This window comes from Propithecus coquereli, unplaced genomic scaffold (assembly GCF_000956105.1).
Source record: "Propithecus coquereli isolate 6110/MARCELLA unplaced genomic scaffold, Pcoq_1.0 Scaffold44, whole genome shotgun sequence".
Classification (NCBI taxonomy): domain Eukaryota; kingdom Metazoa; phylum Chordata; class Mammalia; order Primates; family Indriidae; genus Propithecus; species Propithecus coquereli.
In genome coordinates, this window is record NW_012150174.1 from 10,421,010 (window position 1) to 10,443,014 (window position 22,005).

General features: G+C 44.9%; 1 protein-coding gene across 1 annotated transcript in view; it reads left to right on the forward strand.

The window, feature by feature from the left end:
* The first annotated feature begins 2,747 nt into the window (after positions 1–2,747).
* Positions 2,748–22,005, forward strand: part of SCUBE2 (signal peptide, CUB domain, EGF-like 2) — a 64,580-nt gene continuing 45,322 nt past the window's right edge. Inside the window, exons 1-4 of the mRNA XM_012654442.1 lie at positions 2,748–2,865; positions 4,205–4,327; positions 12,691–12,816; positions 17,900–18,034. Coding sequence (XP_012509896.1) covers positions 2,748–2,865; positions 4,205–4,327; positions 12,691–12,816; positions 17,900–18,034 — 502 coding nt within the window. The remainder of the gene's footprint in view (positions 2,866–4,204; positions 4,328–12,690; positions 12,817–17,899; positions 18,035–22,005) is intronic.

Here is a 22,005-nt window from a genome sequence, read left to right on the forward strand (position 1 = left end):
GCAAGGCTGGAGATTTATATTAGGGCATCGAGCAAATCAGCGAACCATCCAGAGAGAGGATATAGAAGAAGGATTCCAAGAAGATGATCGAGAAGTCATTTCCTGAGAGGTGGGAGGAAAGCCAGCCTGCTATGATGAAACCAAGGGGAGGGAGAGTTTCCACAAGGAGGAAGTGGTCAACCTTCAACGCTGCTGAGGAGCCAAGAAAGATGGGCACTGAAAGGTGTCTAGTGAATACTGAGTTGAACCTAGTCATACATAGTTCAGGGGCACCCAGAGTCCCCCACTTCTGGTCTTTCTTCAGCCTTGCCAGAAGCCCACACCAGTGAGACTGGGCTGGCTGGCCTGCCTCCCCGCTCGGGCCTGGTTCATGGCCTCTCAGCCTGGGGGGAGGGAGGGAGATTCAGCCTCAGTCCAGGGACAGTGCCTGTGGCCTTTCTGAGAAGTTTCTGGGGACCTCAGCAGGACAATAGAGGGCAGACAGCAGCTAATGCAAGACAATCAAGTGCCTCCTGACACTAGAAACATTGAAAACATTGACATTTGGACACAATTTTCCCCTGGAGCCTTTCCCCTATGGAAATTCCCAGTTGTAAACCATACTGACTTTAATCTCAAGTGTCAGAAAGGTTGCCCAGGAGTCTGGGAGCCAACCAGCTGAAAGCACATTTGTATGGAAGTCAGGGCAAACAAAATAGGATTCAGAACATTTTTTGAGATCTGCGCCAGTAGTGAACTTTTCTGGGAAACATGACAAAAACTGACTCTCTTAGGCAAAAAAGCACTGAGCCTTATCATTATTAATTCGTATTCTTACTGAAATACAAAGTTAGGGAAATGATGAAGGGAAAGAACAGCACATGTCTTACATCTTTACCGGGCACAAGGGGGCTGGAGGAGGCTCCCCCTAGAGTTTAACGGGCAGCTTTATGTATTTATATGCTTTGACTGGAGCTAAAGAGGTCTGTGCCACACAATGGGCAGTTTCTAGTTGGATTTTAAAAGAAATAACTTTGATCATTTCAAAAGCAATGAAGCCTGATGCAGTGGAGAGAAAAGAAGGCGGTAATTTATGGCTACCATTAAGGACACAAAGACAAAGGCGGAGAGAACGTTTCACTAAGTGAAGATTTACAAATGTGTAAAAACCATCCTTATGACTAGAAATAGCTGAGTGTCTCTCTCAACACCAAACAAAAGGCGGTGGGAGGGAGGAGCAAAACACAGAAAAAGGGATGCAACCTGCCTGCCTTCCCTGGGGATGAAAAGGTCAAAAGAAAAACAACCATAGGAAAGTTATTTTCTCAGACAGCTCCATCAAGCAGCAGCAGTAGCAACACCCGAAAGAGGCAGTCTCAGCCAGCCATGGGCCTGCAAGGGGGCTGGGGTGCTGATGGTTTGTTTGGAAGGTGGGAGCTCAGGGTGGTGGATAGGCCCCAAGAAGATGTAAGTGCTTTTGTGCATGAGCTAGGTGGGGATTTTTTGTGACATTTATTTTCTTTCTGATTACTAAAGGAATGATACGTATATATGTACACAAGTGCGTGCACGCGCGCGTACATGTATACAGTCATAGGAGAAAATTGAATAAATACAGAGAAGCTCAATGAAGAACATTAATATCCCTGAGTTATGATGCTTGGTTGCATCTAGGAATTGTTACTACATTTGTTCCTGGAGTGATGCTGAGTGCAGTGGGCTCCAGCCATCTGTGCCTGTGGTGGTATGAGAAGACCCTGTGCATGTGTTGTTCCCTTGCAAGCACTTGATTGGAGGGCCAGGCAGCAGACACTGCCTATATTTGTAGCTGGCCAGACCTGGTGTTTATGAGTTCAGGTGGCCATAGATACCACCTGTGCCCCAGGCAAAATTGGGGCTGTCTCTTGTCCCTGGTTGCTCACCCTTGACCTCTAGCCCCCTTTCCCTTCACCGTTCGGGCTGCCCTGAAGATACATATAATTGGTTTCTAGTGATTCTGGGCCCAGCATTTGTGCCAGAGACATGGACAGCTTCAGCGTGCCTCACAGGGGGACAAGTGGGCCAGTGCCCTCAGAGGGCTGTGGGATAGGGGATCAGAGAGGGCCTGGGTGGGCAGTTTGGAGAAGGATGCAGAGCGTGCCTGGGATGAGCAGAGAACTGGGGTCACCCTCTCCACTCAAATAGCTCTTTTCCTGAATTGGTGTGTCTGAGGGTCAGAAGCGTGTGGAAATCACCCCCACTCCCACCTCCCAAGTGGAAAGCCCCAAGATGGCTTTGGGGTTTGAGGACTATGCAGGACCCTTTCTGGGTGCCCTGTGCCTGAATATTTCAGCCTAAAAGGGCTGTTTGTGCTCACCAGAGGGACGGGGTCAAGTTAGGGCTGCAAACAGACGGAGCACGGAGGCTCTCTGAGAGCTGGAGCGGAGCGGGAACGCGGGAACCAGCGGGTTTGGTGCGGGGCACCTCGCAGCCCGCCCGCGCCAGGCTGACAGCTGCCCTCGAGCCACCGCGGCCGCGCCCCCTCCGCCCGGGGCCGGGGAGGGGTAAGGGAGGGGGCCTGGCAGGGCGGCACTGCCCCCCGCGCCGCCCGCCCCGGCCCGGGGAGGACCGTGTGAAAATGAGGCTGGGGCTCGCGGGGCGGGCGGGGCCGGGCCGGGGGTGTCAGAGCGCGGCGGGCAGGGCGCCCGCACACACCTCCCCGAGCCGCCGCCGCCGCCGCGCTCGGCGCCCGCGCTCCGCCGCCTCTGCCCGCAGCTGCCGCGCCATCCATGGGGCTCGCGGGCCGCGGGTGTCCTGGGGCGGCCCGGGCGCTGCTGTTGCTGCTGTCGCTGCTGCTGGCGGCGGCCGTCCCGCCGGGCCGGGGCCGCGCCGCGGGGCCGCCAGAGGGTGAGTGTCCGGCCGCGGGGCGCACCTGGCACGGCGCGTTGGCGCGGGCGGGGCAGGCGCCAGGAAGGGTGTCCTGGTCCCCTGGCGGGGTCCCCCGAGCCGGGCGGGCGGGTCCGGGGGCTTGGTGGCTGGAGCTCCGCGTGGCCCCCGCTCCCCTGGGGCCCTCGCCCGCCGGCCAGGCCAAGGCGCCACCACCGCTTGGGCCAAAAGGGCCCAGGGCTTGAGTCCCGCGGCCCAGACTCAGACCCGGAGCTGCTGACAGTTCCCGCCCCGGTCCCCGCCGCCCTGGATGTCCCCGAGAGCGCCCGCTAGTCAGACTCTGGCCAGCAGAGCAAGGAGGAGGGTACTGACCGGGCCCTCGGGGTCCAGCTCCTCATTGTGTGGATGGGGAGTCTGAGAGGGGCCGGGGCACATCCGTGAGGCCGTGGCAGCTTTGCCCCCTTCTTTCTTTGGGGACCTGGAAGTTCTCCTGCCTGCTTGAGGGTGGCTCCGGGGACCATCTGCGGACCAGCGGCGGTTTGAGGATCTGGGAATACGCTTAAGCAACAACAAGCCTAGGTTTTCAGCAGCCGGAGATAAGAACTCTGGATGTTCCGTGCAAACGGGACTTGCAGTACTTTCAAAACTCTTTAGTTTTTAATTGCCATCCTGGAGTGGTGTCACCTCAGGAAATACTTCTGCCTAGGCGGGTTTCCAGGTTGAGAGGACGAATGCGGCTGGGGGCAGTGGGGACCCCATTCCCACTTTGCACCATCTGAGAGCTCAGGATGGTGTTTGCTCAGAACCCAGGGCGAGCTTTCCCCGCATACCCTAAACCCTCAGGAAGCTGACAGACAGCTGCTCAGCTTTCCGAGCTTTTTTTGCCATCCTTTTAGCAGGCATTTACTATTGTCTACTCACATGCCAGGCACTGTGCTGGCTTGGCATCAGGGACACAGCCTCCGTCTGTTGTCAAGACATTGTCTAGTGGAGAGACAGGCAGGAAAATAGACAGTAACAACCCTGCATGATAAGTGCTATGAAAGGACATAAATCTGGGAGCACATGGTGGGGGACACCTATGCTGGGGGGCATGGCAGGCTTCCTGGAGAAGGTGGAGTTGAGCTGAGTCCTGAAGGCCAGTAGGCGGTGGTGGGCGTAATTCCAGTTAAAGAGAACAGGCTGCATCTGGCAACTGGGGCCTGGAGATGGTATGGTTCATTCCAGGGCTCCCAAGCAGTTTTAGCTTGTGAGGAGTGAAGTGGGCTAGACTGGTGGGGGATGATCCTAGACAAGGGCCAAGGCCAGATCACACATGGCTTAGGGCCCCATACTAGGTGCTTGCTGTGCTCTTTTGCAGATGTGGACGAGTGTGCCCAAGGGCTAGATGACTGCCATGCTGAGGCCCTGTGTCAGAACACACCCGCCTCTTACAAGTGCTCCTGCAAGCCTGGCTACCAAGGGGAGGGCAGGCAGTGCGAGGGTAAGTTACTTGGGGACCATGTCAGGGGCCAGCAGAGAAGCTCCCACCTCCTTAGTTCTTGTAGTGGCCACTCATGTTGGTAAAATTGCTGCCTCCTAATTCCCTGTCCCCTCACCTCCCGCTACTCCCAAATCATGTCACCCACTCTCTGAAATGCATTTCAGATCCTTACAGGATCTGAACATTAGGTCTTCCCCAGAGCTGGCCATTGTTTTATCTGGCTCTGAAATGTCCTTTTGTCTAGCTTCTGGTAAAGAAGAGGTGCTTTAGTATCTTTTGGTTCCACTCAGAGCCATGCTGATCAGGAGAGCCATGCCTGCCAGAGCAGGGCTGATCCTGTACCTCTTTGGGGCAGCTTGTACCCTTCCCTGAAGTCTGAATGATGGAGTCCCGCCCTCCCCTGCTGGCTTAGGAGGCTCCATCCTGTCCATGGCTTCAGCAGTGTGACAAACATTATCACAATGTTTGGCATTGTGATCTGCCAAGCTTTAGAGCTACATCAAGGAACCGCCTCATTTAGAGATACAAGTTCACCCCAGAGACATGTGTGTATAGAGGAATATTTTAGCCCTTAGGGCTCCAGATCTGGGAGCCCGAAGTCTGGACTCTGCCATTGTATGTTCTGGGCTAAGTGTCATGAACTCGGAAGTTCAAGACTGGCCAGAGACTGGGAACTCATAGAAAGAGACTGTTCTTGGGGATAGAAGTCATGGCACATCGGAGTTGGCAGGGCTATTCAGGGATCTCTGGGCCAATCCCATTCTTCATTTCACAGATGTGGACTCTGAGGCCCAGGGGACTTGTGGCCATGATCACATAATTAGCCTGCAGGTGAAAAAAAGTCAGATCTCCACCCCAGCTCTGTCCCCAGCCCCATATTTCTCATATTTACTCAGCCTTCTGCTGTCCATCTTTGGCTGGGTGAGAACTCCTACTATCTATAGTCATCCTGTGCAGGAAGAAGTTTAAAATTGATGCGGAACATTGAACTCATCTCCGCAAGTCCTTCCTTGCCTCTGGACCCAACCTTGACAAACACGTTGGTGGCCCCTTTCATTTTGACAAAACTCTTTATAACTTGGGCTTAACTCCAGTGGGAAATGATCTTCTGAACACTTGCAGGGCCTAAACCTACCTATTGAGTAGGAAAGTCCAAGTCCCTTTCCACTTTGAAAAACACATTAACTTCTTTAGATCAGGAGGAAAGTTTTTGATAAATGTCTATTCTGGTGCCATTTAATGGCCTAGTATTCATACCCTGTTGTTTCAAACTAATCTGTTTCATATTGTGGCCTCTGAGTGATAAAGATTCTTGGTATTGGAACAGTGTGTAATGTCCGGTAGTGCCTGGAAGGTGGTAGACACTCAATAAACCTTCTTGTTTTTGAATAAATGACTGTATAAATAAATAAATGACTAGGCTTAGTCACTAGCACCTTGACACAAAGTCCTTTCCAACAAATAGACAAACACACAAATGAAATATCTAGATATAGAACATGCAGATGACCAAGAAGGCAGGTGACTGCCAGATGCTTTTGTAGTATTATAGCAATGGCCTAATTCTGCTCCCCTCCCCCATCTCCTTGTCTTCTTAGCACAGCTGAGACAAGCTGGGATTTTCAAAATGAACTTTGTTTTTTTTTTTTTTTTTTGAGACAGAGTCTCACTCTTTTGCCCAAGCTAGAGTGAGTGCCGTGGCGTCAGCCTAGCTCACAGCAACCTCAAACTCCTGGGCTCAAGCGACCCTACTGCCTCAGCCTCCCGAATAGCTGGGATTACAGGCATGCGCCACCATGCCCGGCTAATTTTTTTCTATATATTTTTAGTTGTCCGATTAATTTCTTTCTATTTTTAGTAGAGACGGGGTCTTGCTCTTGCTCAGGCTGGTCTCGGACTCCTGAGCTCAAGCAATCCGCCCGCCTCGGCCTCCCAGAGAGCTAGGATTACAGGCATGAGCCACCGCGCCCGGCCCCAAAATGAACTTTGTTAAAAGGAAAACCAAAAGAAAATATAGACAGCAAGTATGAATAACAGATGGAATTATAATAGGCAAGTTTGGATCAGGTGATACCCCTTGGGAAATCAGGAAGCTGTCCTTTGTGCACGAGGGGCAAAGCTCCTGCTTCTTGCATCAGAGGAGGCACGCTCCTGGTCAGGTTCATAGCAAGTGGGGTTGGTGGTCCATCCATGAAGCCCTTATGCTTCTCCATGTTCATGTTTGTCCAGAAACAAGCAGCCATCTCTTTCTCTCTGCCCTATGTCATGGGAGGCCAAAAGACTATGTCTCCCAGAAACATCTCTCTGCATACCACTCTGTTATTAAACATTCTATTTGCAGTACTGGAATTCATACATGTTAGTACCTTGCTTGGGGAAAAAACCATTCACTTCTTTACTATGTGGATATTCTATGTCCTCCAATTGCTGTATACTAGCTGGGGGCACAACACGATGCCACTGATGAAAGTACATCTTTAGTAAATGATGTTAAATGACAAGTGGCAAGAATTTCCTTACTCTTAGCTTTTGAGGTTGATATATTACAAATGAAATGGAATTGCTAACAGTTTATAGTTGAAAAGTATGCTATTTAGTTTAAAATAACTAATAATTGACTGGCATGTCTCCTTTTATAGACTTAAATTTATTTTAAAATAATATATGATTTTTGTTATAAAAAGTCAAACAATCAAAAAATGTATAAAATAAAAAATTAAAGTGCCTATCCCTTTATCCACATATAGTCATCGTTACCAGTTAGCATGTTTCCTTTGTACTGTCATTTTGAACTAAAACCCTGGAAGGATTTGATCTTTTAAATACCTGTGCTATTTATAATGCTAGTAAGTAAGTATATCACTGTTTAGTTTGGATTTTTTCACATAGGAATCCAGAAATGGAGATTTTCTCCTAATAGGGAAGAGGAGAGGAAATAAAGATTATAAGGTTCAAAGATTTAACTCCTTTCTCTGTGTTTCGGGGTCCATTAATTTTGAAGCCTCTTGGGACCAACCCATAGTATCATTTATGTTGTGATTATTGCCAGGCTCACTGCTTATAATTAAGTTCAAGGATGGTTTGCCCAGAATGGCCAGAATTTTATCCTTCATAAAGTTTCCTCTCCCAAAATGTTGGAGAAATGAAAGTATGAGCTCTGAATAAGTAGTTTTTTAAATAATGTGATTCAGAAGTAGCTTTAGATAATGTTTTATCCTAAATAATCTTTGCTTATATCCCAGACTTTGGGGGGGGCATGTCTCAGTGGTGAATATTCATTGTATAGTCCTTATTTTTCAGTTTAAGAAACTGAATCAAGTTTAACAAGGATGAATCTAAAGTTGGCCTTTGTACAAGGAGCTGTGTTTTTCTTTTTTAAAAACTTTTTATTTTGAAATAATTTTAGACTGCAGAAAAGTTGTAAAGATAGTGCAGAGTTCATATGTGTATATGCCCTTCACGCATCTTACCCTAATGTTAGCAACTTACACAACCACAGTAGAGTTAGCAACACCAGGAAATTAACATTGGCACAATACTATTAACTAAACTGTAAACTTTATTCAAATTTAACCAGTTTTTACGTACTGCTCTTTTTCTGCTTCAGAATCCAATTCAAGGCCTCACATTATATTTACCTGTCATATCTCTTTTGTCTCCTCCAATCTGTGACAGTTCCTCAGTCTATCCTTGTCTTTCATGACATTGACACTTTTAATGAGTACTGCTCACTTAGTTTGTCTTATGTTTTCTCATGATAAGAATTGAAATGATAAGAGAATGTCTTGAGTTTGTTTTCTCATGATGAGACTGATGTCATACATTTTTGGCAAGACTACCACAAAGGTGCCATTGTGTCCTTCTCAGTGTATCACATCAGGGCCACGTGATGTCAACATGTCCCATTCCTGGTGATGTTAACCTTGATCACCTGAATAAGATCGTGTTTGCTGGGCTTTTCCACTGCAAAGTTACTATTTTTTTTCCTCTTGCCATAGATGCATATCTTAGGCGAGATACTTTGAGACCATACCAGCATCCTGTTTCTCCTCAAATCTTTGCTCACTGATGTTAGCATCCAGCTATGGATCTTGCCTGTAGTAATTATTACTGTGATGTTTGCCTGCTGGTAATTTTATATTTCCCTCATACTTTATATATCTATTAATTGAGATTCTTTCGTAAGGAAGAACTGTCCCTTCTTCACCATTTATTTATTTATGCACTTATTTATTTATTTATACTACGATGGACTCATAGGTATTTATTTAATTATGTCAATAATTATTTATTTTTGGCTCAAGTTGTTCCAGCTTCAGCCATTGGAACTCCTTTCCATTGTCTTCTGTGTCATTTTGATATCCTTTTTTGGGAAATTCCTAAACTTCTGGTACCACAATATGCTCTAGACTTATATTATATTTTCCCTTCTTTAGCCTTAAAATCAACCACTTCTCCAAGGAGCTGTGATTTTTTTTATTGGAAAATTGCATATAGAAACCAAGATCTGGCTGCTGAGTGATCTCCCTGCTACAGGGGTGTCATTGCTCCTAGCCCCTCTTAGTGCACAGAGTTAGGAAACACATGTATGCATACTAACCCACCTGTACCCATACATCTGTATTTATTCCTTATGTCTATCCATCTGCATGTATATAAATTAAAAACAATGAGTTACACTGATACTTTGAGTTCCAAACCAATACTGCAAGATTCATTCTAACCTAAGTCTTTATTCGTAACTTCTTTCTCCAACAGTAAGAAAAGCTGGCTCTCATTATCTGCAATGTATTTACCTCTTTGTTCAATCCTAGTACACATGTATTTACAGAATTACTAACCCATAACCCTGTGAGTAAAACATTTACTAAGTAGAGTACGGTGTTTACTAGAGTATAGTACACAGCTGTTTTTGTTTTTAACCTTACAGCATCCAGTCATGATGTTGTTTTTCAAAGTTACTTGGGTTAGTACTTTTCTTCCCCATCCGCTTCAGTGTGGTTACGCTATTAATTTATAATACAGTTAGGCTCATTTGTTTCTTTTTGTATTCCATTATTTTTTGTCCACTCCCACCCCTCCCACCCCTGCTTCCTGGTTGATTGTGTGTCTGCATGTATGTGTGCATGTATGTAAAGCATCCCCATGGCTCTAAGAGTCAAAGGTATGCACAGAAAGGTATGCACAGAGAAGTCCTGCTCCCTTCTTCCTATTACTTGGTTTTCATGCTTCTTTCTTTCCACCTCTTCCCCCACACCCTGTGGGTCACCAATCTCTGTAGTTTCTGGTCTATCCTTTCTATATTTCTTTTGTATAAATAAGCAGATAAATGTATATTTTCTTTTTAAAAACTTTACTAAGGTATAAATTATATATCATAAAATTCACTGATTTTTTAAGTGTACAAATCAATGATTTTAATAAATTAGCTGAATTGTGCAACTATCACCATAATACCAATATCACCACATTTTTAAATGTTTTCTTCACCTCAATAAGATCCCTCATGATCATGTATTCCTCATCCCCAGCCCAGCCCTAGGCAACCGGTAATCTACTTTCTATATCTATATATTTGCTTTTTCTGGAAATTTCATATAAATGGAATCATACAATATGTGGTCTTTTGTGTTTGGATCCTTTCACTTAACATAATGCTTTTGAGGTTTATCTGTGTTGTATCCTGTTTTGACATTTCATTCGTTTTTATTGTTGAATAGTATTCCATTGTGTGAATATACCATGTTTTGTTTATTCATTCACCAGTTGATAAGCATTTAGGTTTTTCTACTTTGGGGCTTTTATAAATAATGTTGCTATGAACATTTGCATGCAAGTCCTTGTATGGACATAATATTGCGTTTCTCTTGGGAATATATCTAGGAGTAGAATTACTGGATCATAAATATCAAATTTATATTTAACTTTTAAAGAAACTGCCAAACTGATGATTTCTTGGCTATCACACCAAAGGTACAGGCAACAAAAGAAAAAACTAGACAAATTGGACTTCATGAAAATTTAAAAATTTTGTACATCAAAAGACAATATGGGGGGGAGGGGGGAGGAGGGGCGGGTATTTGCATACACAAAGAGTACAATACGCACCATCCAAGGGATGGACACGCTTGAAACTCAGACTTGGAGGGAGGGGGGAGGTAAGGGCAATATACATAACCTAAACATCTGTACCCCCATAATATGCTGAAATAAAAAAAAAAGACAATATGAACAGAATATAAAGGCAACTCACAAAATGGGGAAAATATTTGTAAATCATGTATCTGATAAGGGGTTAATATCCAAAATATATAGAGAACTCTTAAAACTCAACACCAAAAATCAAACAACTCAATTCAGAAATGGGCAAAGGATTTGATATTTCTCTAAAGAAGATATACAATTGGCCAATAAGCACATGAAAAGATGTTCAGCATCACTAATGATTAGGGAAATGCAAATCAAAACTATAAATGGGAGATATTGCTCACACCCATTAGGATGACTACTATCAAAAAAACCCCAGAAAATAACAAATTTGATGAGGATGTGGAGAAAATGAAAACCTTGTACACTGTTGGTGGAAATGTAAAGCGGTATAGCCACTATGGAAAACAGTATGGTGGTTTCTCAAAAAATTAAAAATAGAATTACCATACGATCCAGCAATTCCACTTCTGGGCATGTATCCCCAAAAATTGAAAGCAGAATCTTAAAGAGATATTTGTACACCCATATTCATAACATTATTCACAATAGCCAAAATGTGGAAGCAACACAAGTGTCCATCAACAGATGAATGGATAAGCAAAATGTAGTACATAGAATGGAACATCCAGCCTTAACAAAGACGTAAATCCTGACATATGCTACAACATGGACAATATGTGAGAACATTATGTTAAGTGAAGTAGACCAGTCATAAAAAAACAAATACTGTATGATTCCACATGTATGAGATACTTAGAGTAGTCGAAATCATAGAGTCAGAAAGTAGAATGGTGGGTGCCAGCGGCTGTGGGGAGGGGGAATGAGAGTTATTGTTGAATGGGTGTAGAATTTCAGTTTTACAAGGTGAAAAAAGTTCTGGAGATAAATGGTGGCGATAGTTGCATACAACATTATGAATGATTTAATCTTACCAAACTGTACACTTAAAAAAAAAGAAACTGCTAAACTGTTTTCCAAAGTGGCTATGCCATTCTACATTCCCATCAGCAACGTATGAAGGTTCCTATTTCTCCACATCCTTGCCAACAGTTGCTATTGTCTGTCTTTTTTATCATAACCATTCTAGTGAATGTGAAATGGTATCTCACTGCGGTTTTAATTTACATTTCCCTGATAACTAATGATGTTGAGCATTTTTTCATGTGTCTGTTAGCCATTTGCCTATCATCTTTGGTGAAATGTCTATTCAAATCTTTTGTCTGTTTTAAAATTGGGTTGTTTATCTTATTGAGTCATGAGAGTTCTTTGTCAGTCCTTATAAATTTATGGACTGTGTGTTTGGTATTATATCAAAGAAATCTTTACCTAATCCAAGTCTTAAAGACTTTTCTCATATATTTTCTCTGAAAAACTTTACAGTGTTAGCTCTTACATTTAGGTCTCTGATCCATTTGAGTTGGTTTTTGTGTCTGGTATGAGATAAGGGGCTAAAGTCATCTTTTTTTCATATGGACATCCAATTATCCCAGCACCATTTGTTGAAAAGGCTAACATTTATCCCACGAATCACCTTAGCACTTTTGTTTAAAATCAAGTTACCATAATAAATATAAGGGTTTATTTCTGGACTCTCAATTCTGTTCCATTGATCTATATGTCTGTCTTTATGCCCAGACCACCCTGTCTTGGTAACTGTACCTTAAAGTTGTAGTTAAAGTCCTCCAAATTTGTTCTCCTTTTTCAAAATTGTTTTGGCTCTTCTGAGTCTTTCGTATTTCCATGTAAATTCCAGGATAACCTTGTCAAGTTCTGGAAAAAAGTGTGCTGAAATTTTGTGTTTTTATATTCCTATATTTCTTACATGAAGATAATATAATACAGATACTCTTTTGATTTTTTCATTTAATAGTATATCCTAGAAATCACTCCAAATCAGCTCATGGAGATCTTTGTCATTTTTTTTTTAACAGCTGCATAGCACTCCCTCGAGTAGAGGTACCATAATTTACTAAACTATTCTTATATGTATGGGCAAAAATGCTGCAGTGAATAATCTTGTGCGTATTTGTTTTCCTGTTGTTGGAGATATATCTTCGGGGTTGATTCCTAGAAGTAGGATGGTTGGTTAAAAGGTAAATGCATATGTCTCCATAAATAGCCTTTGTCTGGTTTACTTCTGTTTTATTCCTCAGACATTGATGAATGTGAAAACGAACTCAATGGAGGCTGTGTCCATGACTGTTTGAATATTCCAGGCAATTATCGTTGCACTTGTTTTGACGGCTTCATGTTGGCTCAAGATGGTCATAATTGTCTTGGTAAGGAAAACATTTGGAAATGGCAATTCCCATTTACCCACCCTCCAGGACCCCCACCCCTTTCTTTCCTTTGGTGAACCCTTATGAAGACAGAAGAGGATCAGAGGCTGGGCGTGGTGGCTCACGCCTGTAATCCTAGCACTCTGGGAGGCCGAGGCGGGGGGGATTGTTTGAGCTCAGGAGTTCGAAACCAGCCTGAGCAAGAGCAAGACCCAGTCTCTACTAAAAATAGAAAGAAATTAATCGGCCAACTAAAAATATATAGAAAAAACTAGCCGGGCATGGTGGTACGTGCCTGTAGTCCCAGCTACTCAGGAGGCTGAGGCAGAAGGATTGCTTGAGCCCATGAGTGTGAGGTTGCTGTGAGCTAGGCTGACGCCACGGCACTCACTCTAGCCCAGGCAACAGAGTGAGACTCTGTCTCAAAAAAAAAAAAAAGAGGATCAGAGACTTGTGTTTTCTGACCCCTTGGAAATCAGACTCCCTGATAGAAAATCAGGTAAAGTGTTTTAGTTGTGTTGTTTTTCTTTTTTTTAATTTTTTTTTTTTTTCTTTTTTGAGATGGAGTCTGGCTCTGTCACCCGGGCTAGAGTGCAATGGGGTCAGCATAGCTCACAGCAACCTCAAACTCCTGGGCTCAAGAGATCCTCCTGTCTCAGCCTCCTGAGTAGCTGGGACTGCAGGCACGCAGCACCATGCCCGGCTAATTTTTCTATTTTTAGTAGAGACAGTGTCTTTTTTGCTCTTGCTCAGGCTGGTCTCGAACTCCTGACCTCAAGTAATTCTCCTGCCTTGGCCTTCCAGAGTGCTAGGATTACAGGTGTGAGCCACTGTGCCTGGCCAGTGTGTTTTAGTTTTTAGGTGACTAGTCATAATAGACATTTTCCGTTAGTTCAAGGAGATGGGTGGACATGGTCATTACCGTTTATTGATTTTCTAGTATTGGCTTGTTACTTTTAAAATCATTTGTCTTGAGTTGCAAGGTCCTGACTTATAACCATTTATTTAATGCTGTGTCTATTCTGGAATAGGTAAAACTCCTTCTCTTGAAGACTCCAAATGTGTGCTTGGGTCATAGCCAAATAGACCTCCCTCTTTTTTCTTGAAAGAGAAAGAAAATCAAACAGAAACCTTCCCTGAACATCCTTCTAGTATTCCACAAAACAGAAACATCTGTTTCATTCCCTGAGTTAGAGACTGCAAAGAGTGTTGTTTACATTGATTCCTTATGCCAGGGAAAAAAGAGAACTTAGAAACAGCAAGCAATTGGATGGGGCTGAGTGTTGGATAGTCTTAGAGAATACAGCACACCTGGCAGGTAGGTATTTATGGTTTTCTTTATAAAGCTGGTGTTATCAGTTGGACAGGAGGATATCAGGGGAGACACGTGACATCAGGGGTCCTTTGATACTGCTGACCTTTCATATGGTTGACTTACTAATGTCTAGTTGGTCAACTAAGTAGCAGCTCGAGCCAGACTCTGGCTCTGTGGGGGCAGCTATGCCCCCTTATGGTGCAGTAGCAATGGCCACTTGATCAAATGCTTTGAGAGCAGCATAAAAGGCACTAGAAAAAGTACAGGTAGAACTTGTGTTTTGAGTGTTGTCGCTCTGGAGTTGGGGAGGGGAGCATTTCCATTTGAGACCCAACCCTCATATGATCTTTGTCCTGCTTCAATGTCCCTGGAGCTCCATCCTCATAGACTCTGTTCGTTCCTGTCTGTGCCCTGTGTGAGGGGTCAGGCTTTGGTGTGCAGACCACTTGGCTTCTCAAATCTGCAGCTGTCAGTAAGACTTGATTGAAGGCTGGGGGCTCAATGACCCCTCTGCAGACTTTCTAGGCCGTCAGTAACACAAAACGACACATTTGAGAGACAATCCTGAGAGCAGGAATAAACTGAAATTAATTAAAAACTCAAAAAAGTATAATTTGTTGGGAAGCATACAGTATGGACTTTTCGTTTGTTTGTTTTAACCATTTTCAGGGAGAGATTTCTCTTTGATGTGTCAACAATGACATTTTGAGGATTCATATGTGATGTAGTCTGATGGTCATGATTGTGGTACTCTAATCCACAGCCTGGGGGAAGGTGTGAGCTTCCTAAGGGCAGCAAGCTGAACCTTCCAGGGGTTGAGGACCTGGCCAGGGTTGGGCGGGGTGGTTCTGAGTGCAGGCTCAGAAATCCAGAGCCCAGATTGTTCCTTGTCTTAGCCAACAACCCAGCTATCTCAGCAGAGCGTCTTCACTTCCCTTCCTCGGGGTCATCATTGTGGACTGGGCAGCAAGGATCTGCCTTGCAGAGAGACCCTGAGCATCCGCTGAGGATTTCTGAAGTGGGTAAGGATTCCTTAAAATGAAGGCATGAGAAAATAAAGTACTTTTGGAAGAGCAGCACACACAGAGATTGCTCTGCCATTCAGACTTGAAAGGGCTGAAGCTCTTTGTGGCAAGAAGCTCACAGCCAAAACTTTTCCGGAGTGGCAGTTTCCCGAGTTGTCTGGGATGACCCCTCACCTCTCCTCCACCCCCTGACCACACATTAACCACAAATATATTAGCAGGGATATCAGAGGACAAACACCACTTAGCTCTGGCATTAAACCCGGAGTGCTCCAAGATCCTGAGTGCTGGCAAGCCTCAAAAACGAAAGGCAGCTCTTCCACGCAGCTACCCCATCTGCACTTAGTTTCTATTTATAGAGTATCTGGGAGCTCGGCATAGCTGTTCAGCTTGGTAGCAGTGGTTCTCAGCCCTGGTCACACATTAGAATCACCTGAGAAGCCTCAGCCTCATCCCAGACTGGTTACATCAGTATCTCTGGAGGTCGCATCCAGGCATCAGGGTTCTAACATGTAGCCAGGGTTGGGAACCACTGTTTTTCAGTCTGGAGAAGCTCACCAGCCTAGTGATAGAATTTGTGTATGTGAACACACACGCTTTTGTATTTATCCAATCAGAGTACATCATCCAGCTTAATGACACATTTCTGATTGCTTTGGAGAAAAGAAATAGTGGGTTGAATGTGGGGTGCGGGTGTGGCAGCTCAGACGGGAGCACGCCTTAGCTCACAGCCAATCCAGGATTTGGTGTTCAGGGAAACAGACCCTTCCAGCTCGCTGTGGAACAGCCAGGCCAGGTGTGTTCCAGCACGGCCCATCCTCCGGGATGTGCCTCCTTCACCCTTTGGCACAGACAGGGGCAAGTTTGTTAGGCTTTAGGGGATGGCTCGAGTCCCATCAGTTTAGTCAGGCATCTGCCTGGTAGTGTGGGAGGACAGATGACTGTAAGATCTGAAGCTTGAAACCAGATAACAGATATTTAAATGTGAATTTTCTTATTACAGATACACCCAGGAGCTAGTAATAGGCACATGAGAAATTAGGCTGGAGAAAATAAATTGCTTTTATATTGGCCTTCTCCAGGAGCCTTTGTTGTCTGAAACTTTCCTTGAAGTTTCTCTTCTTTGGATCTGGTGATGCTGCGCTCACCTGCTTGTTCGTGCATTTTACAGTTAATGAGCACCTGCTGTATTCCAGGGCTGTGCGAATTAAAACAAAAAGTCTCTGTCTTCAAGGAGTTTGCAATCTAGTGGAGATGGATAGGTAAAGGATTTTGAGAATGCAATTCAGTAAGTGTGTTAATACAGCTGTGCCCAGGGTATCACAGATGGAGGGGGAGGAAGGTCCCCTAAAGATTCCTCCCTCCCTGCCTTTCTGACAGCTCCTTTCCAGAGGCTCCTGGGACTCCTGCTGTCTCTTCCACCTCCTCCCCGCCCCGGCATTATCCAGAATTCTACCTCTGGCTTTCTCTTTTCTGCGCCCTTTCTCTCCCTTCCCGCACTCCTGCCTTTGGCTCTCTCGTCAACATCCACCGCTTTATCAGGCAACTACAAGTAAATGGTTTTCAAAACTGTGCATACAACACCAGATTCTCTTCCAACCAAACTCAGGTTTCGTACCACCTGCTCGACCTAGCCCTGAATTCCAGCGTTTCAGACACATCGCCTCCCTGCCTTGCAGGGGAATGAGGGGGAACCGTATCTCCATTCCCATTTCTGTGCCCAGCACTGATCTTCCCATGTTTCTTTTCCAGAAGGCCTTGGTGTCCTCTAACAACGCCCCACCCCACAGCCCACAGGCTCCCGGCCCTGCAGCACCTTGTCCACCCCTGGTCTTCTGTGCCTTGCTTTCCAGCATCCCGACCACCAGCCCCTGCCCCGCACCCCACTAGCACTAGCTGTGGCTGTTTCAGGTACATGTGTGAAGCTGGGTCCCAGGATTTCCATTCTCCCCCTTCCCTGTGTCCTACCCTCAGCTGCTGCTTATGTTTCCCAAAGCGAAGGCCTGACTATGTCCCTTCTGCTCCAGTGGTTCCCAGCTGCTTCCCAAATTAAGTAGGAACTTCTTTGCCTGGTATTCAAGATTCTGCAGTGTGACCCCGATCGATCTTCCCAGCTGTCTCTCCTGTAACTTCCCTCCCTGTGCCCTGTGCTCCTGCCAAACCGGATGACTCACCGGTATCTGAATGTGCTCCATGCTTCCCAGCCTTCGTGCTATCACTCACGCTCTCTCTTCTACCTACAGCCCTTTCTCTCCTGATTTGTAACTGGAGAAATCCTAAGGGCTCATCTTTCATCAGCTTTTCCATAAATCCCACCCTGATACCCTACAACCAGATGTGACCTCCCTTTTTTTGTACCAGCTTTTACTTTATCTCAGAATCATTTGTATATTCATATCTTACTGAAGGGCACACTCCTAGAGGGAAGGAATTTTATCTTCCTCATCTGTATTTTACTGTCTCCTCTAGCACTGTGCTACAGGAGAAAAGAAGGTGTTCAATAAACATTTACTGAACTGATTATCTTATGTCCGTGTGGTGGGCGTGACCAAGTGAGCTCCAGACCCAAAAGTGCTGCGTTAATTGTCTGTGGGCCTCACCTTCAATCGCAAGAGCTTCCATGATGCAGGGATCAGAAAAGGGACCTCATCTCTGCCTAGCAGGAGCCCCTGAGCTGTTGGGCTGGGTGGGGTGTTTGAAACAGTCGCCAAAGCAAAGGCTAATAATCCCTCTCTCCCTCCAGACGTGGACGAGTGCCTGGAGAACAATGGTGGCTGCCAGCACACCTGTGTCAATGCCATGGGGAGCTACGAGTGCCGCTGCAAGGAGGGCTTTTTCCTGAGTGACAATCAGCACACGTGCATTCACCGCTCAGAAGGTACCTCTGTCCTGCTGTGGATGGGGGCAGAGTGAGACATCTGAGACCCATCCTTGCACACACACAATGACTTTACAGGGGCAGCTGGAGGCCTGAGGACGGGCCCAGACTCTGCTGCTGGGTAACTGTGGGCAAGTTTTTTTAACTTCAGCTTCCTCCGCTGGCAAAATAAGTGCGCTGGACTGGGTGAGCCCTGAGGTCCTTTCAAACTCTCACATTCTCCGATTCTAATCTTTAAATAGCGTACATTTCAAACATTACTAGGTGTCTCAGGAGCAATGTAATGGATGAGTTGCCAAGTTCTTCAAAAAGGTGCTAAAAACCACAACACCGGTGTGACCGTGCTCCTTGCTCTGGGTGGGGAGGGAGGAGGCTGGATCTTTCCCATGGAGACTTTCAATGAATTGTCCTGCTTTCAGCCCCAAGCTAGATCTGGCCCTTCCCTGTTTTGCACTTTTGAACTCCAAGAGGCAGAAGGGCTCCCTCCCTGGACTTCGGCTCTCTGTGCTGTGGTTTCTTTCACCCGTGTCACCATTTACCTTTCCTCCATAAATGTGCAGAAAACTGTTCTCTTCCGATGGCCTTCCTTTCATTTACTTTACTGTGAGTTTATACCTTTTTTTAAATCCTCTGTTATATTGGTGGATTCTTGGGAGGGAAAGGCATTAAGTACATGTGGCCAATTAGTTATTTTTAACTGAATGTCATCCTTTTAATTCTACTCTGCTCACTTTTAAGCCAAAGAGCCACATTTTGGTGACTGTATTTCTCTCGGGATTGCATCTGTGTTCTTTTAGGGGAAATGCCCTAAATATTAGACTATTAACTCCTTTTGTCACATGTTGCTTATTCATTCCCATAACTTAAGAATGAAGTCATTTTAAATTCTACTACTATTTAATCACATATTTGCAGATTTATTGTTTTAATAATGGTTTTTGTGACTTTTCAAGGGTTTCTTCATGGAGATGATTTTTGTCTCATTTTCCAAGGATGATGGGTACTAAGAAAAATTCTTAGAAAAACCCCCAGGAGCCGATGGCTTTGATGGCTATCACGTCTAGCCTGTTCATTCTCCGGGCAGGAGAGTCACACACACTGGGTCTAATCAAGTGGATTTCTTTTCTCATGCCAGGCCCTTGAAGGAGTAGCAGTTGGGTTTCATTTTCTTGCCAGGTTCTCTGGTCTCTTTGGTGTGTACCGCAGTCTTGTTCAACACAGGCAGAACCCAAGGTAGGAATGAATTAAGATGTCAGTGGCACAAAGGCTTCTGCCCTTTTGGTTGCTCAGAGCTGCTTCCTGGGAAGTCACTCTGGCTTTCTCTTCAGGTGGCTGACGGGGAAGTGGTTGAACCTGTAGGTAAACCCATTGCTTGAACAACCGCAGTGTGGATTCCACCCGCTCACAAAGCAGCTTGTGGCAATTAAGATCATCTCTTATCCTTGCACCTCCAGAGCCCTGGCTCATTCCCTCTGTCCCCTCCTGCAAGCTCCCCAGACTGATTAGAGACACAGGCTCCTCATAACAGAAGCAAATACAAACGCAGCTTCTTTCTGCAAACTGTTTTCTAAATTTTCTACGATTCAGACATTCTTGGATCCCCTGAAGAGTATTTAAAACGAACATATTTGTCTGGAACTAAAACCAAAATCCAAGAGTTGGAGTTGTGGTCTGGAAGTGCTCTGTGTGATTTTCTGTTGCATTTCAACCTGATTGCTTGGCAAATTCATGGCAGTGTGAGCCAACAGGTTATAGCGATTTGTAATGGAGAACCTTTCCCTCCTAGGGCTTTAATTCTTCAAGTAGAACAGCCTGTAAACAGTTTTCTTATAGGATTTCTTCCCTGATGTGCATATTAAACCCTTAGAAACTGTACTAAAATAGACTTTAAGACCCACAGTAGAGACCTTAAAAATGATTAAAAGACGGTAACACTGCAAGCTAGTATTTTCTAGTGCTACTGTTATTGATTTTAGTAATTATTTACTAAATGTTTTTTAATAGAGGGGATCATAACAGTCGATTCTGAAGGAAAGCTCAACCTATTGATTTTTTTTTTTATCCTTGGAGACCCTCAAAACTCTCATAAAGAGACTGTGTGTTTTCACCCATATAATGAGGATAGGCTGGAGAGAAACATCACCCCCAGCCTGCCTTTGTTCCTATTCATGGGTGCTCAGGCTCTCAAAATGAGCTTTCTCTTTCATTTTGTCTGCTCTGAGAAAGTTTGGATGGTGGACTGCCGCCTTTTCAGGGCAGTGTGGAAGGTGTCAGGGAGGTGAAGAAGCTGTACTCTGAGCAGAGCCTGTTTCTCACTTTATGTAATGTGTCCCTCCCAGTTCACAAGGCATATTTTTATTTGGTTTCCAGAAATATCCTTCAGTGGAACCTTGAGCCTAGGAGCACCAGAGTGGGGCATTTCCAGTGTTTTTTTTTTTTTTTTTTTTTTGAGACAGAGTCTCACTCTTTTGCCCGGGCTAGAGTGCCGTGGCGTCAGCCTAGCTCACAGCAACCTCAAACTCCTGGGCTCAAGCGATCCTTCTGCCTCAGCCTCCTGAGTAGCTGGGACTACAGGCATGCGCCACCATGCCCAGCTAATTTTTTCTATATATTTTTAGTTGTCCGATAATTTCTTTCTAATTTTAGTAGAGATGGGGTCTCGCTCTTGCTCAGGCTGGTCTTGAACTCCTGAGCTCAAACAATCCCCCCGCCTCGGCCTCCCAGAGTGCTAGGATTACAGGCGTGAGCCACCGCGCCCGGCCCATTTCCAGTGTTTTAAGCTATTTCCTTTCTGGTGAACTAACAGTCCTGGACATGACTGCCAAGCCAGTTTTGGGGAGAGCTAGGACCAGTGCTGGGCCACCAGTTTGGACCAGATGCATCTGTAGCTCCAAGCAGTGGTCTTGTTTTGAGTCAAGGTACTATGAAGAGCTTTGGGGTCACCTCTTGAAAAGCCATCAGCATTTCCAGTGCCATTTAAGCCTCCATTACCTCCTGATAACTTCAGGTCTAGCTTGATATGAGAGACATCAGGCAGCAACTTTTCTGAGTATCACAATGGCATCCAGCACATGGTCATTCTTACAAAATGTTTCTTGTGTAAATGAATTGCTCTGAGGCTACTGTAAAGGTCACTTTGCAAATGTCTTAACAGACTTATAAACAGAATGAAAAAGAAGAAGGTGACCTGTTTCGGAAGTGTACTTTCCAAGTGCTATTGCCACCCTTTTGTAGGCACTATTATGTTTAACCCTGAGTGCTAGTTATTTCAAATGTCTGCTGACCCAAGGACAAACACAGTGCTTGCTAGGCCTTCTCGGGAGGACAGGATACTGCTTCTAGAAGTAGCTATCACCTGTCTCATGCTATCTCAGTGCTGGAGAGCAAATAACACCTTCAGAAATTACCAGCCAGAGCAAGAGAAAGCCTTCCATCAATCCGGCACAAGCCTCTTTCTGTGTTAATTGGCAGCAGCTCTTGGCATGGGTGAAGGAATACCGGCAACATCCAGCAAACTGAGCACTAGAGTGCAAATAGCTCGTAACTGTCAGATAAAAAAACAAGATGGTTTTAAGAGAGACTCAAGAAAGCATGGGATGTATTAACTATTGCACTGTCTTTTAGAATAGGAATGGCATCTGTTTGTATTAAAACAATTGGTCTAGTTAAGCACAGTTTGATGGCTCTGTGGTGAGAGTTGGAGAGATACTTTTGACTTCATTAGAACCTATTGGCTAAGGCTTTAGGAGCACAATACAGAATAGCGTTAGACCCTAGAGAAGGTGAATAAAACCTGTTTGTACGCATGCTTAAAACAATGCTATTTCTAGTATTAGAAAGTGTCTCGTTAGTAGGGAGCCAGTGAAAACAAAGTCATTTGTACTCACCATCAAATTGGTATTAACTAATCAACACATAAATGCACATATAAGAATAACATCTATTGGATGTTGGGCAGGGGGGAGGGGGGC